Raw genomic sequence first — 19,846 nt, 5'->3', positions numbered from 1 at the left:
CCTTTTACCATGTTCTGACTGTTGATGTTATATAGTTTGTGACGCACGTGCTTGGAACGTAATAAACTCAACAACCAGCTGATCCAAGCTGACTTGGCCAGAGCGTGAATGAGTAAAAAAACAACTACACATAAGAAATATTAGAATAGAGCCTGTTGTGATGTTAAAAATATCGGCCAATATATTTAAATATGAGATTTTCAAATCAAGAAATTCCAATATAGGTCTTAAAATCCTCTATTGATCCGGCTCTGATAAGAAAAGAATGAGACCTTCATTTTTAGTTGTGTTTTCTACACAGTACAATTCTAAACATCAATAAAAACGCCAGGAATAATTTTTGTTTTGGTTATCAGCATGCTGATATTAACAGCCATATAACCGTTTTATTTGGTTCTTTTGAGCCAGTTCTGATATTTAGATGAGTGTTTAATCATTAGCTAATGCTAGCAAGCTTGATTAGCAAGCTGCATCCATAAACCATACAGATTTGTTGGATGGGCTGTGCCTCAAAGGAATAATTATTTATCAGATAATTCCACAAACCTGGAGATGCCTGAAACTGCAGATGGCTTCCACAGTTCTCAGTAGAGGTTTGTTCTTTGTTTTTTTTAGCATTTGATTTTTCACGTGTTCCACAAAGGAGGCCTACATGTCTGACTGTGACGCTACAGAATACTCTGTAAGTCACAGTCATGTGTGGAAAAGTGAAGAATATGTTGACAAAAATAATAGAACACCTTTTACCAGTGCTCTATTTTACCTTTAAACATAGTTTACATTTTACATTCACACACTAATGATCTCATATTTACTAATTTGCATAACCGAGGTAAGCATTTAATTTATGTATGACATTTAGGTTCCTTACTTGTTGTGGTAAAGGTCAAATCATTCAGCCTGTGCTTATGTCCCAAACCTAAATTGGCAGGCCTTTAGTGAACTGTCACTTGGAAACAGTCACCTGGTGACGTGCATCTTTTTTAATATTGTGCTGAATAATTTCACCCTAAATAAACAGTTATTGTAGATCACTGAAACAGAACAGAAATCTCTGTTTATTTAATGTGTCGTCGTCCCCCCCCCCTTTTTTTTTTTCTCTTTTGATTTATTCCAACTTATTATGCTTCTCTTTCTGTCTCTCTGTCTTTCTTTCTTCCTTCTCCGGTAAGCATTTTAAATCAGGGTCACAGTAGGGAGGCAGGCTAACAGGTTCAGCTCCGCACACACATCTCTATCTCTGCATTCATCAAAGCATACTATATTTTCTCTCTCTCTGTGTGTCGCTCTGTAGGGAGTTTGGCTGGAGGGATCCAGAGCTGCCAGAGGTGATCCAGATGTTGCAACATCAGTTCCCATCAGTTCAATCCAATGCTGCTGCTTACCTCCAGCACCTCTGCTTTGGAGACAACAAGATCAAATCTGAGGTATCAATCACTGAGGGAAACCTGCACAGACACAAGATTCTCACACACGGAGAAATTAAATGTGTCATATTTAATTGACATAAATTAAATTATTTAATTTAATTGATGTCATAGCGCTACAACATAATGTTGCTTACACACACACATGCATGCTTTAACTCTGTAAGTTTAATCAGAACACCCACTGAAATTCTTTCCCGGGGCTTCCTCTGGTGCAGATGAACATTAAGGTAGAGTTTGAGTAATGTTCTGTGGTTTGCTGAACATTTTTTCGTCAGTGCTTTCTGTGCCACAAGTACGATTTCAGAGCTAGGTGCTCTATGACTCTGCGTGTGTGTGTGTGTGTGTGTGTGTGTGTGTGTGTGCTCGCATTAAAAATGTTTTTCATACTTATGGAACAGACAAATGGTGAAATAATACTGCAACTTCTCCACGGTGCTTTCTGTGTGGATTCACCAATAATGTTCCTGAAGCAGACTGCCTGTGGTCATTCTAGCATTGCAGCGCATCAGTTATCTTGCCAGCGGGCCTTACTTAAATTACACATATTGACATTTTGGAACAAACAGCAGTCTTTATTTACATGGCACCTCCACAAAGTGCTTTTTTCTGAAAACAATCTACAGCAACATAACATTTTAAAAAGAACACAGTAAAGAAAATCAACTATATATTGCAACAATGTATGCAAAAAAAATTAAAATAAGAAGTGACTAATTTTAGATAAAATTGTGAAAACTGGATAATCAATAAAGCAGTTAAAAGCAACCCAGAAATAACAAATGAATGCAGAATGCATCAAAACAAAACAAAACGGCAAAGTAGCAGATAAGTACGCCTGCTTTTCACTAGAGTTTTTTTAAGACAAACCCAAGTCTCTGATTTGTCCTGATTGTCTGTAAATGAGTTGTTCTAAATGCACCCAAGCACCATCATCTTTGATCATGGGTCACCATGAGAGAAAACTAAGTTTTGAGTCTTTAAAGCCAAATATATATCGTTTTTGACTATTCTTACGGTGGCCCTGAAAGATCAAACACACTGCAACCAGCTTGGGAAGTGATGAGGTAAGAGTGCACGGTTAATATTAAATCAAAACATACATTATCTGCATCTTTTTCTCCCTCCCAGCACAGAAGAATCTTCTGCTTCTTTTAAGCGTGAATCAATGCGGTCTTTCCCGTGTTTTGCCTTCAGTCACTTCCACGGCTATTCCCTCACGCTGCTGTTTCCCCCAAAAACACTCCTGCTGTGAGAGTTGTTCTGTGTAATTTTCCAGCTTTTTTTCTGTTTGCTGGTGTTTTCTTAAGTCGCAGTGTGTTTGACCTCTCAGGGCCACCCTATATTCTTTGTCCGTTACACCAGAAGATTAAAACACTAAACAAAGTAAATGCTAACGATCAAAGCATTCATTCCGAATAGGTCTGATGCTCGGAAACCCAAAGGATCCGTCGCCGTTGTTTGCGGATGCTTAGGAGCGACTTGAGGAACATGACAAAGAGTCCAAAGTGGAGCAAGATAACACAGAACACCCCCAGATGGCTGTGTTTGCAGCACAAGGGGGCCCTACCCAGTATTTAGACAGAGGTTTTGCTGTTGTAACAGATTTATGTCTATTGATGCTGTTTTCCACCACAGCTGTTTGCTAATTGATCTAATTAACTGAAAGCCCATCATGCTTTAGGGCTGGTCTGGCTGTCCTCGCATCCCGCACAGTGTTTTTTTGTATTCATGTTTCCTGCATGCAAATAGATGCCTTTGTTGAGTTCACTAATGTAATGTTGGCGCTTGTGAGTTCAACCAAGAGTAAAAAAATAAAGTCTTATGTAATTTGTATGTACTGTACCAGGTGCCATTGCTCTCTAACACAAGAACAAAGATAAAGCAAGCAGGGGGTTAATTTTAGCTGAACTCCTCCTGAAGATGAGAATTACAGCTGCTGTTTTCTTCCTCCTTAGTCCTCTTTTGCTTTTTAATATGAATGAGTTAGCTAGTGTGTTTTCATAGAGGGAGGAGAGGAGCTATGTAGTACCAGAGACCAATGTGCAGATCATAATCATGCCACATAATAAATAACTTTATATGATAAATGTTTTATGAAGCTTAAGCACAAAAATCTACACATTGAAAAATCTGGTTAATTTGTTAACTTATTTAGTCCCTAATTGGAATTGATGAAGAAGGCTTTCTCTCAGTGTTCTTCATTCAGGATAAAGAACACCTGATTAGCATCACACATTGTGAGAAATCAGATGCTGAGCTGGAAGGCGGTGAATCTGCCCAGTTTCTTCATAGGAATCTTTTATGCTTTTCTCGGCATTATTTAGTTCTCTTTGTTGCGGCAAGTAATGAAGAGAACTGCAGTATGAAGTATGTGTCTGCACTGCAATATGTGAAGGTGTTGCTGAGTGTAATGCATTACATCAAGAAATGAAGATTGAAGACATGCCTTTGTTCACAATAAACTCTGCCCCAGTCGTGCGCACCTGCAGGAGCTCCGCCACACTGCTCATCAGATGGCATTAACTCCTCATTACGAGCACTTAACCCAGTTTTGCTTATAACTGCGTGCTTACACTTGCTCCTCCTGTCCTTTGGAGCCATCACTGCTCAGTGTCTTGCAGAAAACAGTTTCATCTGTCTCCTCAATGTCAACTCAGTTCAGCTTTGTTCACTTTATTAATCCCCATGGAGGAAATGGATTCGAGGGCAAACAAAGTTCTTCAAACAGCAATGAGCCAACAGGCATTAAAAAATAGAGTGAGGGAGAGACGAGGGTGTGTAAGATGACTGATGAAGTATGGTAGTATGTAGCGCAGGACTGCCAAAACTACAACCCAGGGGCCAAGCTGTTTTTGTCCTTGAGAAAGATGCCTGACTGGTGAAATAATAGACAGAGAGATCTCAGCCCGTTCCCATTCTCAAGGTGTCAAATACTGCTGTTATTCCAGAGCTGTTGGCATTCCCCAAATTACGCATAAGATGTGTTTTGTGTTTGTGCGTGAAACGAGTCTAGACAGTATTAAGTTTGATCTGTCACTTGATTGTAACACTTCTGGGAGACCCCTTGAAATAAAAGCCCTTTAAGCATCATTTTTCAACTTGCAGAATTATTGTAGCACTCTGTCCTTTAATCACAGGGTGGTTTGGATGGTTTTTTTGTTTTTTTCCTAAACCTTACCAAAACATTATAGGGTCTTAACGTAACCAAGTACTTCAGTGCATTCAGTCATGTGAAAAGGAAAGTTTTCACAGGACTTTCTGAACCCCATGATTCAATACCCTGCAGGACCATGTTTAGCAGTCATTTTCTGCATGACTTTCTCAGTCTCTCACATTATTGCTGAGTAATTGCGTCCCATTCTTCTGTACGAGATCGTTTCAGTTCCTTACGATTTATGAACATCTGTTTATGCACAGCTCTCTTAAGGTCCCAGCAGTTCAATCAAGTTGAGGTCCAGGCTTTTTCCACACTGAGATTCTTTTGTCCTGATGCATGATCCCATCACGAGTTGTAGAATGTGGATCCAAACACTCAGACTCAGAATGCAGGAAGGAATTAACAAAAAGAGAACCATTTATTAAGGCTGTTGGCAGATAATCCACAAAAAAGGGATGAAACAAAAAGTCCAAAAAGGAACTGAAAACTATAAAGTATTGGAAACATAAAGACAGCTGAACTAAATCACAGAGCAAAAGCAAAGCACAGCTATCAAAATAAAGCAGGAAGTGAGATAACTAGACAGGGAAAACACACACGTGAATGAGGTCGACACAAGAGGATGGGAACCCTGATGAAGGAAATAGACTCTAAAGCATCTATGAATTAGACTAAATACACTGAAAATACATGAATCAAACCATGAGTCGAATAGATTATTTAAATAAACAAAACCTGAAAGCCCAAAAACCACAAATACCATGTCAAATGACCCAGAACCTTGACAGACCCAGTTTAGCTGTCAGAGTTGGCCTATATTTGACTCTGGAGTACTTTGGTATACAGAGTAGTTCATAGTTGCCTCAGTGACTGGTACGTGCCCAGGTCCTGCAGCTGCAAATCAATCCCAAATCATCACCCCTCCACCACCGTGTTTGATAGTTGGGATGAGGTATTTGTGCTGATATTCTGTGTTTGTGTGTTTGTTTTTAGACAAATGTGGCGCTTTGCATTATGACCAAACATCTCATCTTTGGTCTTGTCTCAAAGGGTCCTTGAAAGTAGAGTAATACATACTAATACGTATGTTTACTTCAATTCCACAACTGTTCTGTTTTGTTGCTAACAATAATAACCACGTACTCTTACCAAATACTCTTAGCGCCTTTCATTTTAAGTTTTTGTTGTTTGAATGTTTGCACAGCATGACTGTAAAACGAAACAAAATTGAATAACTTAAAAAAAAACAAGTTACACGTCACCCTTGGTAAGAAAGATCTCCATACTTTTGTTCCCTCTATCTAAAAGAAAAATAGGTAAATCTACAATCACTTTGCTGCTGGTTGTATTATTTGGGGTTATGTGTTGGTTTATTAAAATGCACTTGTAATTGCAGTTTTTTTGACACAATATTAAGTTCTTTATATTATCCTAACCACCCCAGGTTACAGGGAATATGTAGTGACTGATTTTGTAAACAGCCAGTATCGGCTCTGGCATTTTCAAACACATCTGTGCAATAAGGCTTAATGCTGCGGTACAAAAGTCATGTTAGACAAGCACACCTACCATATCTCTGCACAATCTCTTCCACTGCTTTTGTTTTTATGGAGAGGAGCCAGTCTGCCCTACATTTTCTCTTTGTCTAGACAGAGGAAAGCAGGGAGGGCTGATAGGACAGAAAGTGCAGTGGCTGGCATTTCAATAAATCTCGCATCAGTGAGAGGAGCACCAGCATAGCCTGTTTGTTTATTTTAGTACTAACAAGGTAAAAAGTACAATTCACCTGTTAACATTTTGTGAGGAGATTGGGGTAAACGATGCTCCAATGTCTTTCAGGCTAAATAAAAACACCCCTCGTTTTATTATAATCCACACCTTATATCTGTCCCTCCTCTCTGGTCTCAGATTCGGCGGCAGGGTGGAATCCAGCTGCTGGTAGACTTGTTGGACCACAGGATGACTGACGTGCACCGCAGCGCCTGCGGAGCCCTGAGGAACCTGGTGTATGGCAAAGCCAACGACGACAACAAGATCGCCCTGAAGAACTGCGGAGGCATACCCGCTCTAGTGCGACTGCTCCGGAAGACCACAGACGTGGAGATCCGAGAGCTGCTCACAGGTAACACACATGCACATACGCTATCTAAACAAAAGTTTTGGACCACGCCTCTTTATCTTTGAATCCTGGTGTTTTCAGTCTCATTGTCACGTTGTATAAAATCAAGCACCTAGCCATGCAGCCTGCCTTTTAAAACATTTATGAATGAATGGGTCATTAAAGTGGTCGCACCATACAATCGAGTACAGGTCAATTTGTGAATTCTCTTCCCTCCTAGATCTTCCATACCATAGCAACTTAGATACCAAGCCAGACAATAGTTACAAATTACAGAGCGAGATCGCTCCAAAACCTCTTTTAGATTAAAAACTGGCTGCTTCATTACATGTGCTACAATGGCTGAGCAGTTCCTGTTGGTGTAATCTATAAGTGGCCCAGTACTTGTCCGTATAGTGTATTTTGAAGTTGCCATCATGGAATGCCGTGGAATGCCCTCCTGGGTTTTAATTGCACCTTAGAACACACATGCATCAACACTACAATGAGCGGGTGGAGGGAGGTTTGGAGTCTTCTCTCACCCCCGTTCTCTGCGGCCTGCTGGAGCGGGGGGGCTAGGAGGAGGAGTTGGCCGTCCGACTGTGGTCTGGAGTGTGGGGCCTCCCTGCTGCTGCGGAGTCGGGGCGGTCTGCCTCTCCCCACCGCAGGGAAAAGGGTAACACCACCTGGGTCTGGGTGCAGTTCCCCCCTCCAGGGGCAAGGGTACCTAGACCCGGTTCGTAGAGTACGCTTGGGGAGTGTGACCGTGTGTACAGCGTCTCTTTATGTCTGTCTCCATGTTGGTTGAGTGTGGAGTAAGTGCATATGAGAGCATGAGGGTGGGAATGGATGTTTGTGTCTGTGTGTGCCTGTATGTCTGTGTCTATATGTCAGGTTGGGTATCAGACGCCACCTCTCTGGGGACATCTCAGGCCCTCCAAGGTTTGGAAGCCTATCTCCACCCACCACCACTTCCCCTGCCAGTGGCGGACTCCCTCAGGTGTCGGTGCGTTGGTGGTTCTTTGTGTCTGGGGGTGGGCGTCCGGGTACACACCGGCTCACTCCTTGGCGGCCGCTTATCGGGGCCTGGAGCCTGGGGCTCGCTCGGGCCACTTCAGAGGTGGGGTGCCCCCGGCCTCTCGGCCTGGGGCTCAGTCACTCAGGCACAGCTGGCTGCCGGCGGAGCTCACGGGCGCGTCACTGCAACTCCCCCTGGCTTCTGCTCCGCGGCTGCTGAGTGAGCCCTCATCTGGGACTCTCCTCAGCTCTTACTGGGACAGTGGCGCAGCTGCCCCTCTGTTGGTCTTCCTTGGTCTCTTGTGTTCTGGGGGCCTCTGGATGTCTGGAGTTTTGATCTCCTCCATACCTGCTTCATGCCCTGGAGGACGGGGCTGTGGCTCCCCACACTCCCTAGCAGATCGTTACATGGAGAAACCTTTGGAATGCAAGCATGCTGATCCACACAGGTATGCACACAGGTGTACACACGGGTATTCACAGACGCGGACTACAGCTTTCTTGGCTGCTGCCTCAAAGCACATTGTGCGCTGTCTATCTTGCGTGCTGCACAATATCGTTTATTATTTAGTATCTACTGATATCTACTGCTAGCTAGTTTATTGTGATGGTGCCGTTTTTTTTTTTTTATTATGTTGCTCTTTGTTGTTTGCTTTCTCTTCTGTTTTTTTTCTCCATACAGGTGACCCAGGAGTTTTGTTCTTTTTTTTTTTTTTTTTTTTCTTTCTTCCCCCCCTTCTCACCGTCTCTTCTCCCATTTGGTTTTCTTTCTCTCCCTCTCTTTCTTTCATTCTTTCTCCCTGTCCTATCCTCCAGTCATGTCTGTCCCGTTTGTAGCAACTGAAAATAAAATAAATTCATAATTATAATAAAGGTCAATCAAATGGACCAATATGGCAAGGCCATGACGATCCACTTGGTAAAATAAATCCGCTTGGCATCTTTCTTGGCCTTAAGACAACAATTCTGATGGCTATAGATCCAAACGGGACACAAAAAAAAAAAAAAAAAAAAAAAAAAAGAAGTTGCCATCATTAGTGAATACTCACCATAATTCCTGGGAACTAACCAGATGTGTATCCTTCTCCTGGACAAATGAGGCTTTTTTTGTAGAACATTATGTGAACCTCAACTGGCACTAGGCTTGTTGGACATTTCAGCCTGAGGAAAGGGCTTGAAATTGAATCAACAGAGTCATGGCAGCTAAGGCTCACTGATTCACATGTTGAGCGAAGGCTGGCCTGTGTGGTCCGATCCAACAGATGAGCTACTTAAGCTCAAATTACTGAAAGAGGGAATGCTGGTTCTCTTAGAAAGGTGTCAGAATACACAGTGCATCATTGCATAGCTGCAGAGAAGTCAGGGTGCCCATACAGGACATAAAGGTCCTGTTGCTAATATACCAAATACTATAAAACTGTGATTCAAGAAAAAGTCTTAGATTTTCTACCTGTGGGTACTCCTTCGTACTATAGTCCCTATATAGTCCTCACACACGTTATTTTCTTTCACATGGACAATACAGATATGACTATATTTACAGAGAGCAGTCCAAGACACAAAACATGCCGCATTATGCATGTTTCCATTTACACTTTAGCACAAATACAGAGGCACACACACACTCACACAGAGGAGACAACTGTTTACTGCCTGCCTACTTCCCCGTACTCATCAAGTGCTGTTGACTTGTCAAACTGAATTTCTGTGCAAAGGTCTGTACTGCACTTGTATCCACAGCATGATTGTATCCTCTGTGAGTAAACACAAATATCTCCATAGAAATTGTGTTCAGGGTGGACTAATTTGAGGTTCTATAATCCACGTGGAGGTCAGCATTTGTAAACTCGGATAGATTAAAGGATTACCAGCAACGCCTCTTTTTTACAGCATTTACTGTATCCTGGCAATCTCTTTTCTGATTAGAGTTTACATGGACGGCCACACACTCTTACCTCTCGAGAGGGATGGAGAGATGATGGAGCCAGAAGAGGAATGTTACTTAATTTTCAAACTGATCTACAGCCAGAAACTCCCAGGGGTGGGGCGGGGTGTTTCCAGTCCATGAGCCAAATGAGAAATATAGATTTCTCTTACCAGCACCAGTACTCATGAAAACATCTTTGCTATGGAGCTGCAAAGAGATGGATATTTGTCCTATGATTTATGCCTTTTATTGCCGTAGTCAGCCTGTGAGGACGTGTAAGCAAATCAGTGACGACATTAATACCACTAACAAATGAACCAAATAGTAACAAAGATCTAATTCTCTGGGAATCCTTGGGTTGATCTTTGCCACTGATGGGTCGGTACTGACCTAAACAAACTTTGTTCCCTTCCCACTGGCAGTGGCCTCCCCTCAGCAGGACAGTGCCACTCGCACATGGAAAAAATGCTAGGCATTGACTTGAGGAACATGACAAACAAGGTGTTGATAAGCTTACATAGCCCATTCTGGTCGAGCATATATAGAATGCATGGTTGCACTGTCCTCCGACCCAGAGGACCCAAAAGAACCAGACATCAGAGGACATTCCCATGTATCTATGCCCTGATGGGTTCAAAGCTATTTTGGCAGCGAAAGTGGGTTGTTTCATTGTCGTCTGATTCCTGTAATTGTCTAATCTAGTACTAGACCACATGAAACCATTACTTAGCCATGCCAAATTTGGACTAGATTAACAGGAAGAGTGTGAAACTGAAGTCTAATCCATATCTATTCAATTCACAGAATTGTTGTTCACAAACAAGAGTGTTTCAATTCAGAGAAAAACCCAACAATCATATGACCCCCTATGAGCAAGCACTTTGGCAACAGTGGGAAGGAAAAACTCCCTTTTAACAGGAAGAAACCTCTGGCAGAACCAGGCTCAGGGAGGGGCGGGGCCATCTGCTGCGACCGGTTGGGATGAAAGAAGGAAACAGGATAAAGACATGCTGTGGAAGAGAGACCGAGATTAATAACAAGTGTGATTCAATGCAGAGAGGTCTATTAACACATGTTGAGTGAGAAAGGTGACTGAAGAAGAAATACTCAATGCATCATGGGAATCCCCCAGCAGTCTACACCTATTGCAGCATAACTAAGGGAGGATTCAGGGTCACCTGGTCCAGCCCTAACTATATGCTTTAGCAAAAAGGAAAGTTTTAAGCCTAATCTTGAAAGTAGAGATAGTGTCTGTCTCCTGAATCCAAACTGGAAGCTGGTTCCACAGAAGAGGGGCCTGAAAACTGAAGGCTCTGCCTCCCATTCTACTTTTAAATACTCTAGGAACAACAAGTAAGCCTGCAGTGCGAGAGTGAAGTGCTCTAATGGGGTGATATGGTACTACAAGGTCATTAAGATAGGATGGGGCCTGATTATTTAAGACCCTGCATTTTGATTCCAAAAGAAGAATGTATTGCATACAAATGACATCACAGGGCTTTCAGGCCACCTTGCTATAAGGACCTTACCCACAAACTGAGTATCGTTGAGTCAAGCTGAGCCGAGTAGGTACTAGTGGAAAAGAGGCATTAGTTATGCTGCAGTAAGCCTAGGCTGCTGGGGACTTCCCATGCGCTGTTTCTTCTTCACTCTTACTGCTCTGCATCTACTCATTAGTCATGATTAATCTCTGGCTCTTTTCCACAATGTATTTATTGTCCTGTCTGATTGTTGATAGCACCAAGAGAAGCCACAGTCTGTGGACGAATCTCAGCCGATTACTTTGATGATACAGTGCCAAGTAGATTTTTCATTTGGTACAATTACGTGGGATATTTAGGCTCGACCTAGATTTGGGGGAATACAGTAAAGTCCTTTTTTTCTGTTTCACAAATCTGAAATCAGGTTTTTAACAGCATTCTTATTTTATCGAGGATGTCTAACACCATTTCATGACAGTATTCCAAGCAGCTAACAAATTCTTGGAGACATTAGGAGAGGTTTCAGTCCAGCTTACCTGTAACTGTGAAAACTTGTTTTCCCTCTCTGCAAACTGTCCAAAAGCAAAGTGTCTCCTCACACAAAAGCTGCACAGAGCCTTTGCCCACTTTCCAAATTATTTACAGCAGCACTTCACACATCAGGCTGATGTGAGATATTGGTGAGAGACAAACAGTTTAAGAAGTATATGGGCTGATATCCCACAGTTCTGAATAGTAATGGAAAAGTCTTATTAGGAAAGTTAAACCAAGAAGCATGTCAGCTCCAACATACAGCCACATGGTGTTGAGTTTGACCCGCGTGTGCATTTCTGAATATGCATATGTGTGTAGTGAGTCTAGAAAAGGTTTTAGGCTTAGCAGAGATGGAAATAAAAGGGTTTTGTATGCTGCTAGAGTCTTAAAGAAGATTACCATATAAATTAGAGAAGCAATTCAAGGCACGAAGCACAGAAATCCCTCCTGTCACAAATTAATCAGCTGAACGACCGACCGGACGTAGACAGACCATGCTCTCCTCTCTTCTGTCTCTCAAAGACCCAGAGGAAATAACTCTCTCTCCCTCCCTGTTTGCCAGCCTCTCTCACTCCCTCTCTTATCCCTCTGCGCTCAGATTCTTGTAATTGGTCTCTCTCTTTTCTCCTGTCTCTCTCCTGTCCTCTTTGCCTTTCTCCATCTCCCTTTTTTTTCCATCTTTTTCTATATTGCCTGCCCTCTCTGGCTCTTGCTTGCTCTCTGGTGAGCTTTTTGAATCAGGATCACAGTGGGAAGTCAAGCTGCCTGCCTTGGTAGCTACAGACTCGCACAGACACGCAAACATGCACAAAGGGCTGGTTCACAAGCACACACATTCATTCACGTGTGCAGCTTGCTTCATGGCACAAAAAGTGACAAGCAGGCTTGTTGCTCTGTGCTCTTCAGTCTCTTTCAGTTCAGTAACTACGGTCCTTTTTTTTACCTTCTGTCTTTAGAACTAATAAAGGTTATATGGGGGGAATAAAGCAGATTGAAAACACCAAATATCAGCATTACTGCTGATGCATAATTGTGTGTTCAACATCTTTAGTTCTTCATGTTATTGTTGTTCTCTGTGCACCTCAGAAGTAGGTGAGGTTGTGCTCCATTCTGTTTCCAGTACGTTAAATTTGCCCGGAGCTGACCCTGGGCACCCAGGCGAGACGGGCAATAGTTGGACTCTGGGTTTGCTGAAAGGGAAAGACTGCTGCCCCTGGATCCAGACAAGCAGCAGAAGATGGATGGTTGGACATATTGACGGATGGAATACAAATGTTAGATTTATGAAGAATTATCAAAATAGTGTAAAGCAGGGGTGTCAAATTCAATTGCACAGGGGGCCAAAACTCAAGGCACACTTTAGGTTGCGGGCCAAACAAGATAAACATTTATTGAACACACTAAAAAAAAATTTTTTAAACATAAATATGAATAAAAACAGACAGGAATATTATTCCAGATTAAATAAATTAAAAAAAATAAACTTTAACTTTAAATATTTTGCTCTTAATAAAACTATATCCTGTCAAAATTATGCAAGTTAGAAATATGAACATGCTGCCAAAAACCCCAGAAAAAATAAATGAAAGCATACACAAGGTTGGAGCCGCATGTAGACGGAGCTGGGCATTGCTTCAGGAATGGAACTAATAAACTGTGCGGGCCATTCAGTGTCGTACTTTCCCTTGAGTGTATCATTACCAGAGATGGGCAGTAACGCGTTACTGTAATCTGATTACTTTTTTCAAGTAACGAGTAAAGTAAGGGATTACTATTGCAAAATCGGTAATTAGATTACCGTTACTTTCCCGTAGAAACGCTGCGTTACTGCGTTACTAAAACCATGATTTTTTTGCAAGAATGTCTCATGACAGTGACGTAAGCGAGTGCGCCGTTAGTGACAACAGCTGTGTGCAGATCAACAATGGATCACATATCGATTGTGGGAGAGAGTATGAGCGTGCAGCGTTTAAAGCGTGGAAGTACTGACCTTACTTTGAGTTTGATTCCATAAAAAGTGACAAAAACATTAGCGTCCATCGTGCTTGGGAACTTAACTTCTTTTTACAGCGAAAAAAACCCCTAAACTTCCAAGCAAGCACCGAGTGCGCTATGACGTAATGGGAAACTCACAGAGAAACTCGCGGATTCTTCAACTGACCGCGGCACACCTGCACCAGGGTAAACCTCCGCCTACCCCCAGTCCTGCTTTACAGGTGAAAATAGAGCAACAGGACCGCTGAGTCGTTGAATTTATTTATTTTCTGCTGTGTTTTACTTGCATCTATTTGAAAGAGTGAGTGTAAACACAAAAACTATTTTATTTTATGTGCTGGAATGTGCAGAAAATAGGTTTAAATGTTAAACTAATTTATTCAAGTCAGAGAATGTTGCATATAATTAAATTTTTGCTTGATGCATAAAGTTAAAAGATTAAAACTGATAAAACAAGTTAAAAAAAAGAGACTTTTCCATTTGATTACATTTTGTATGATGGATTATGCAGAAAAAGTAGAATTGGGCTGAAAGATCTATTGCTTTGTCACCTCTTCAGGTTGTAAATCGTGTTTTTAAAAAGTAACTAAGTAATTAATTACTTTTGAAAATAAGTAATCAGTAAAGTAACGGGATTACTTTTTGTGGAAGTAATCAGTAATTAGTTACTGATTACTTTTTTCAAGTAACTTGACCAACACTGATCATTACACTGCAGCTCCATCTGAATCTGCACAGGTGCAAATCAGCAAAGTCCGCTGACTTGGTTCAACATTACTTGGCAACAGAGAAAGTGAGACAAGTTGCACTGGTGCATTTGTGACAGCTTCACTTGAAATACCATCACCGCATCATACATGCCATGTCCATGAACTGACAGATTTCATTGCTGAGCTCAAAAACTCTATTGAGAATTTTTATCCCAACTCAGCCAACGGACCTCTGTATGATAAGGAATGTCGGCAAACTCTGAATCTATTTCCCGCATAAAAGACTGAAATTGACGGTGATTTAAACTTTTAGCTCAGATAAAATTTATGGTTTGCGTTACGGTGATCATTACATGCTCCATTTTTAGGACTTTACCACACAGCGTTTCCTGGTGTATGATGCAGTGATATGCTGTTAACTCACCGGTACAGTTCTCCTCCTGCATCTTTACTCACATCCTGCTGACTAGTTCACTTTTTTCACCGCACAACACCGGCGCTTCATCTGTTGTAAGTCCAACAAGTTTGTCCCAGGGCAGTTTCATGTCGGTTACACTTTGACATACGTTTTAAAAAATGTCTTTTCCTGTAGTTGTCCCGTGCATTGATTTAATGTTCAATATTTCCTCTACACAGATGAAGATGGCCAGCTGTGCAATGTCCATCATGTCTATACTTTCATCCACAGCAAGAGAGTATGCAATAAAGTTTTTGCTTCTTTCACACAACTGTGTTCTTAAATCAGTGGCCATCTCACAAACCCGATCAGCAATCGTATTTCTCCTCAGGCTCACATTTGCCCAAATCTGCGTTTTGTCTGGACACAAGACGTCGCACACCTTCATCATGCAGCTCTTCTGAGTGCCAGGGCTGATTTGGCTGTCTCCTCTGCTACAATAAAACTTGCTTTCACAACAGCTTCACTTTGTGATTTTTGCTCTGGTGAAAAAAGTCTGCTGAAATGTCAGATTCTTCTTTAGGCTTCTACTTTCTGTAGTTTCTGCTCTGCATTTAGGTTTTTCAGCTTATCCTGACGTTTTGTCTGGTAGTGCCGTCTTAAATTAAATTCCTTAATTACAGCCACATTAGCTCCACTGATAAGACACAAGGGTTTACCAGCAATGTCTGTAAACATATATTCAGTCACCAGTGTTGGGGAGTAATGGAATACATGTACCGCCGTCACGTATTTAAAATACAAAATATGAGTAACTGTATTCCGTTACAGGTACCGTTTAAAAAGGTGGTATTTAGAATACAGTTACTTTGTTGAAATAAATGGATTACACTGCGGTACTTTCCTGGTTCATATTGTGGTGGGTCAGGACTGTTTGGGTTTTGTTTGACAGCTATGTTCTGTTGTTCCAGGTGGCAGCGTTACGGTTGCCATGGTTACAGGGCGACGCTCTCTCTCTCTCTGCGACTGTGTGTTTCCTGGGTGAGAGAGAGCGCCTTTTTGTTGTTGTTGTTGTTGTGCTAAGCTACCAGGCAGAATGCTATAGGCATAGCTCTAAAGAATGTAGCCTCATGGGCAGTGTAGTCCGTGTTGCATTGAGAATGGACTGCCATACCCGTTATGTGTCTGTGAGCAATAGGAGGGAGAAAAAGGATAGTGGAAAAGTCTGAGCTGTCATCGAGCAAAAACGGGAGCTGGAAGCATGTAAATATAATAATAACCACTGCAGCCAAGAAGAGTGCCTGACGAGCCCAGTTGTAAGGACTCGACTGTACACTGTGTTCGTGTTTTCCTCCGAAACAAGAAGTTCCGTTGGAGCAGCCTTTCAACGCCTCTCTCTGTCTCTTGCAAGAAAAGTTGACTCACACAACAAAGTAAAGCTATTTTTCAGCTACGAGCCGACATCACACAGCAATAGTACATTCGCGTAGTTGTACAAAGCATGATAATATATTAAGTAATCCAAAGTATTCAGAATACGTTACTGTCATTGAGTAACGTAACGGAATACATTACAGAATACATTTTGGGGCATGTATTCTGTAATCTGTAATGGAATACATTTTAAAAATAACCTTCCCAACACTGTCAGTCACCCACTGGCGCTGAAAGGTTCTGCTTTCAGAATCAACTTTTCTCTTCGCCATTGTGAGCGGCTAGCTTCGCAATAACAGAAGTTTGACCTGATTGACGCCACCCCCAAAGAGCTTCTCGATTGACGAGGGAATGTTCCCAGTTAGCCTAGTGTTCAGCAAGGAGGATGCAGCACTGCATTATGGGATCTGTAGTTTGTATATTATTAGCGCCTCATATCGCTGGGCCATGCATAACAATAATAATACATCTATATAAAATGATCTCGCAGGCCGGATATAAATGTACGCCGGGCCGGATGTGGCCCGCGGGCCTTGACTTTGACACATGTGGTGTAAAGGATATATGAAGAGTCACAGAGAAGCAGGAAGAACTAGGAGCTCATGGTGGATTCAGTTGAGAAAACCGAACAGTTTTTTTATTAACCCCAAGCTTTACCTGTCTATGTTTTAGTCATTTTAATTCTACACGAGGTCCATTTATTGCTGCTGTGAATATGTTGGTGAAAATGATTAGCTAATCTGAGCTACAGAGGAGTGCTAACAACATGACATCGGCCCCCTCTGACTCACAGCTTGCTGCGCTTTCTTTAACTTCTTTATTCCCTTCACAGATTTGCGTTCTGTCAGTAGCTGTGGTTCCACTTGTCATTACAATACAACTTTTTTTTTTTAGTCAGTCATGGGAGAAAACACCACTGCAAGCGACAGGTCCAGACTGTTCACGCTGGTTAGAAGCAGATATGGAAGCTGTCAGAGTCGTACTGATGGGAACGCTCCACAGTCTAGATGCAGTCCAGCAATGGTGCTCATCAAGCTTTAGCAGAGCAAAGAGGACATCAGCTTGATAGAGTGAGGGGCTCATATGAAAAAAGGGAGGACTAAAAGAACAATTCTTGATTATTAACAGAATGTAATAGTTAAGGACGCCTGATAGGCCAATGCATGAAAATATATAAAAAGATTAACATAAAGCTGCACAAGACTTGAAATCAGTGGAAATAATGCAAAAATATGTTTTTGTGCATGCCGCACATCCACAGTTAATTATGTAAACATGCAGCAGTTTTGTTCCATTGAGTTCTACGGTGCTCATTATCTTTTCAGTCCATTTGAAAGGATTTTTAATGCAGTTGCTCTGTTAAGAAAATATCAAGCCTCTTTCATAATTACAGGTAAATAATAAGTCCATTCATTAAAACCAGATTGAATCTCATGAAGAATGGGATATTACCACAAGTCTTCTTCCTTTCCTACTTTCTTTCTGCCATATTGCAGAAGCACTCTGGTTGACCTTGACATAAACTATATAAAATGCTTCCCCACAGTGTTTCCAGTGATCAGTGACAAAGTCATTAAAGGACCCAAACTGTGTAAATATAATTACTCACTTTGAGGCTCATTAATGCACACAGCTATAGGCCAGTGTAGACCAAGTGATTAAACAGTAATCATTATGACAACAGAGTAAAGCTGACACCTATGATTTTAATTTGAGGTTATAAATGTGTCACTTCTGGGCCAACAAAGCGCTGCTCTGATTATGTGCCAGTATCAGTAGCTGCAGAGTGCAACGCTGACAAACATGGTAACATCAGCTCTCCTCCTATTCTAAAAACTTTAGGATATGACATATGACGCCTGAAGAAAGGTGTTAAAATAATATAAAGCCAAACAGATTAAAACTCAACCACAATATCAGATTTTCATGATTGTAGTGCTTGAATAATCATCGCAATCTGTTGAATTCAACCGTAACTTTATTGATTGTGTGTAGCCTTTTTGGACAAATTGAGTAGAAATGCAATCACACTGAGTCTGTATTACACAGTTGTTACCATATTATTCACACAGTGTTGCTATTTCACCTTTAAATATCATCAATACAAGGTTATCATGACACCCCTAATACTGATATAAAGTCAAAAAAGTCAGTGAACTAGCCATTGTAATTAAGTCTGCTGATATCAGCACAATCTAACATATATTTCATAACCTTTTTATTCAGTGAATTTATTCAGTCAAGATCGGTATAAAAGCTGCACGTAGGCTGTTCTTTCGAGTCAAATCCATACGATGCATCTTTGTGCTGCCGTTGACCCCGCTTTAAGAAATCTCCTTTCTGTGTCATGTAAGGCAGCAGTCCCCAACCTTTTTTGCGCCATGGACCAGTTTATGCTCGACAATATTTTCACAGACCGGCCTTTAAGGTGTCGCGGATAAATACAACAAAATAAAACTAGTACCGGTACCGAAAAAAGAAGATTTATTCATAACACACGTGAAAAGACCCAGGAAAACCGAGGTAACGATAAAAACGATAACAAAATAACGCTGAAAACCGATAAAAACCCTGAAAACCATACATTTCACACCTGAGCCTCAACTCTCGTGGCCCGGTACCAAACGACTCACGGACCGGTACCGGTCCGAGGCCCGGGGGTTGGGGACCGCTGATGTAAGGGATAAAAATGTGAGCCTGGTCACTTTCAGCTGCAAGACGGCTGGCTCAGCGTGTCGCCAGTGATCTTCAGGGCTGCCTTAGCTGTAATCTACATTGTGTTTCTACTGCACAATTTCAGCAATTAGTAAAGGTGACAACTGATTTATCCTCAGTTGTTCAAAGGACTGCGGAGCCACTCAGAAGGCAGGTGGTGTACACAGTTTGTCAGAGGAGGGTGGTCTCTCTTACTATAAAACCCCCCCTGCTGTTCTCAAGGTCATACCACTAGCGTGGGCTCCCTAGAGATGTTATGTACGTAACTTGAATGCAAGCAGCTCCTGAAGGGGATTTCTTGTTGGAACTTATAGCAATTGTAGGCCTATAGTAAATGAAAAAGCTAGAAAAGCACATTAGCAGAGGTGAGCTTCCCTGTGAGACAGAACAAACATCTTTGCTGGTTTATGTATTTTTTTTGCACAGTGTTCACTTGACTTTTCTCATAAATGAGTTTAGGTGCAGTGATGCATTTCAACAGATATAGAGCATATACCGTACTGCTCAGTGGGCAGGATGGTTTAACCATATGCTTGAGAGTATGAAATGTTGTGTAATAGGAGTGTGCTCTTTTATTTTTTTCTCCCTTTTTGTGCGTAAGGAAACAATAACTAAAGCTGATAATTGACTGCACTGATGTAGAGTGTGCAGTTTTTTCTTAAACGGGTGAACATTCAAGTACTAGTAGCTTCAAATGTGGCTTCGATAATAGTTGATAATAGTTGTTGAATAGACATCCAAAAGATGACTTTGTTGGCTGACCAACATTGAGATTTGGTTTAAAAGGAAAAGTGACAAGCTGTCTTCTCAGACTGTTAAACGATGTCTAGAAAAAACATTTTTGCATCAAACTTTGGTTGAAAAGTGAAAGGAGAATCTTAATAAACAAATTCAGCCTCAGACGATCAACAGATTTGAACCCACAATCTTCTTGCTGTGCTGCGGCAGTGT

General features: G+C 41.5%; 1 protein-coding gene across 5 annotated transcripts in view; it reads left to right on the top strand.

Annotated features, from left to right (window-relative positions):
• The window catches only part of ctnnd2b (catenin (cadherin-associated protein), delta 2b), a 224,990-nt gene that overhangs the window by 165,332 nt on the left and 39,812 nt on the right, over window positions 1-19,846 (top strand). For all 5 annotated transcript variants that reach the window (XM_040044969.1, XM_040044968.1, XM_040044972.1 and 2 more), the window contains 2 exons: window positions 1,295-1,427; window positions 6,496-6,709. In XM_040044969.1, the coding sequence (XP_039900903.1) occupies window positions 1,295-1,427; window positions 6,496-6,709 (347 nt within the window). The remainder of the gene's footprint in view (window positions 1-1,294; window positions 1,428-6,495; window positions 6,710-19,846) is intronic.

The sequence above is a fragment of the Simochromis diagramma genome, unplaced genomic scaffold (genome assembly GCF_900408965.1).
Source record: "Simochromis diagramma unplaced genomic scaffold, fSimDia1.1 OVJJ01000663.1, whole genome shotgun sequence".
NCBI lineage: Eukaryota > Metazoa > Chordata > Actinopteri > Cichliformes > Cichlidae > Simochromis > Simochromis diagramma.
Note: the sequence above shows the minus strand (reverse complement) of the source record. Positions and strands in the feature narration are given on the sequence as shown.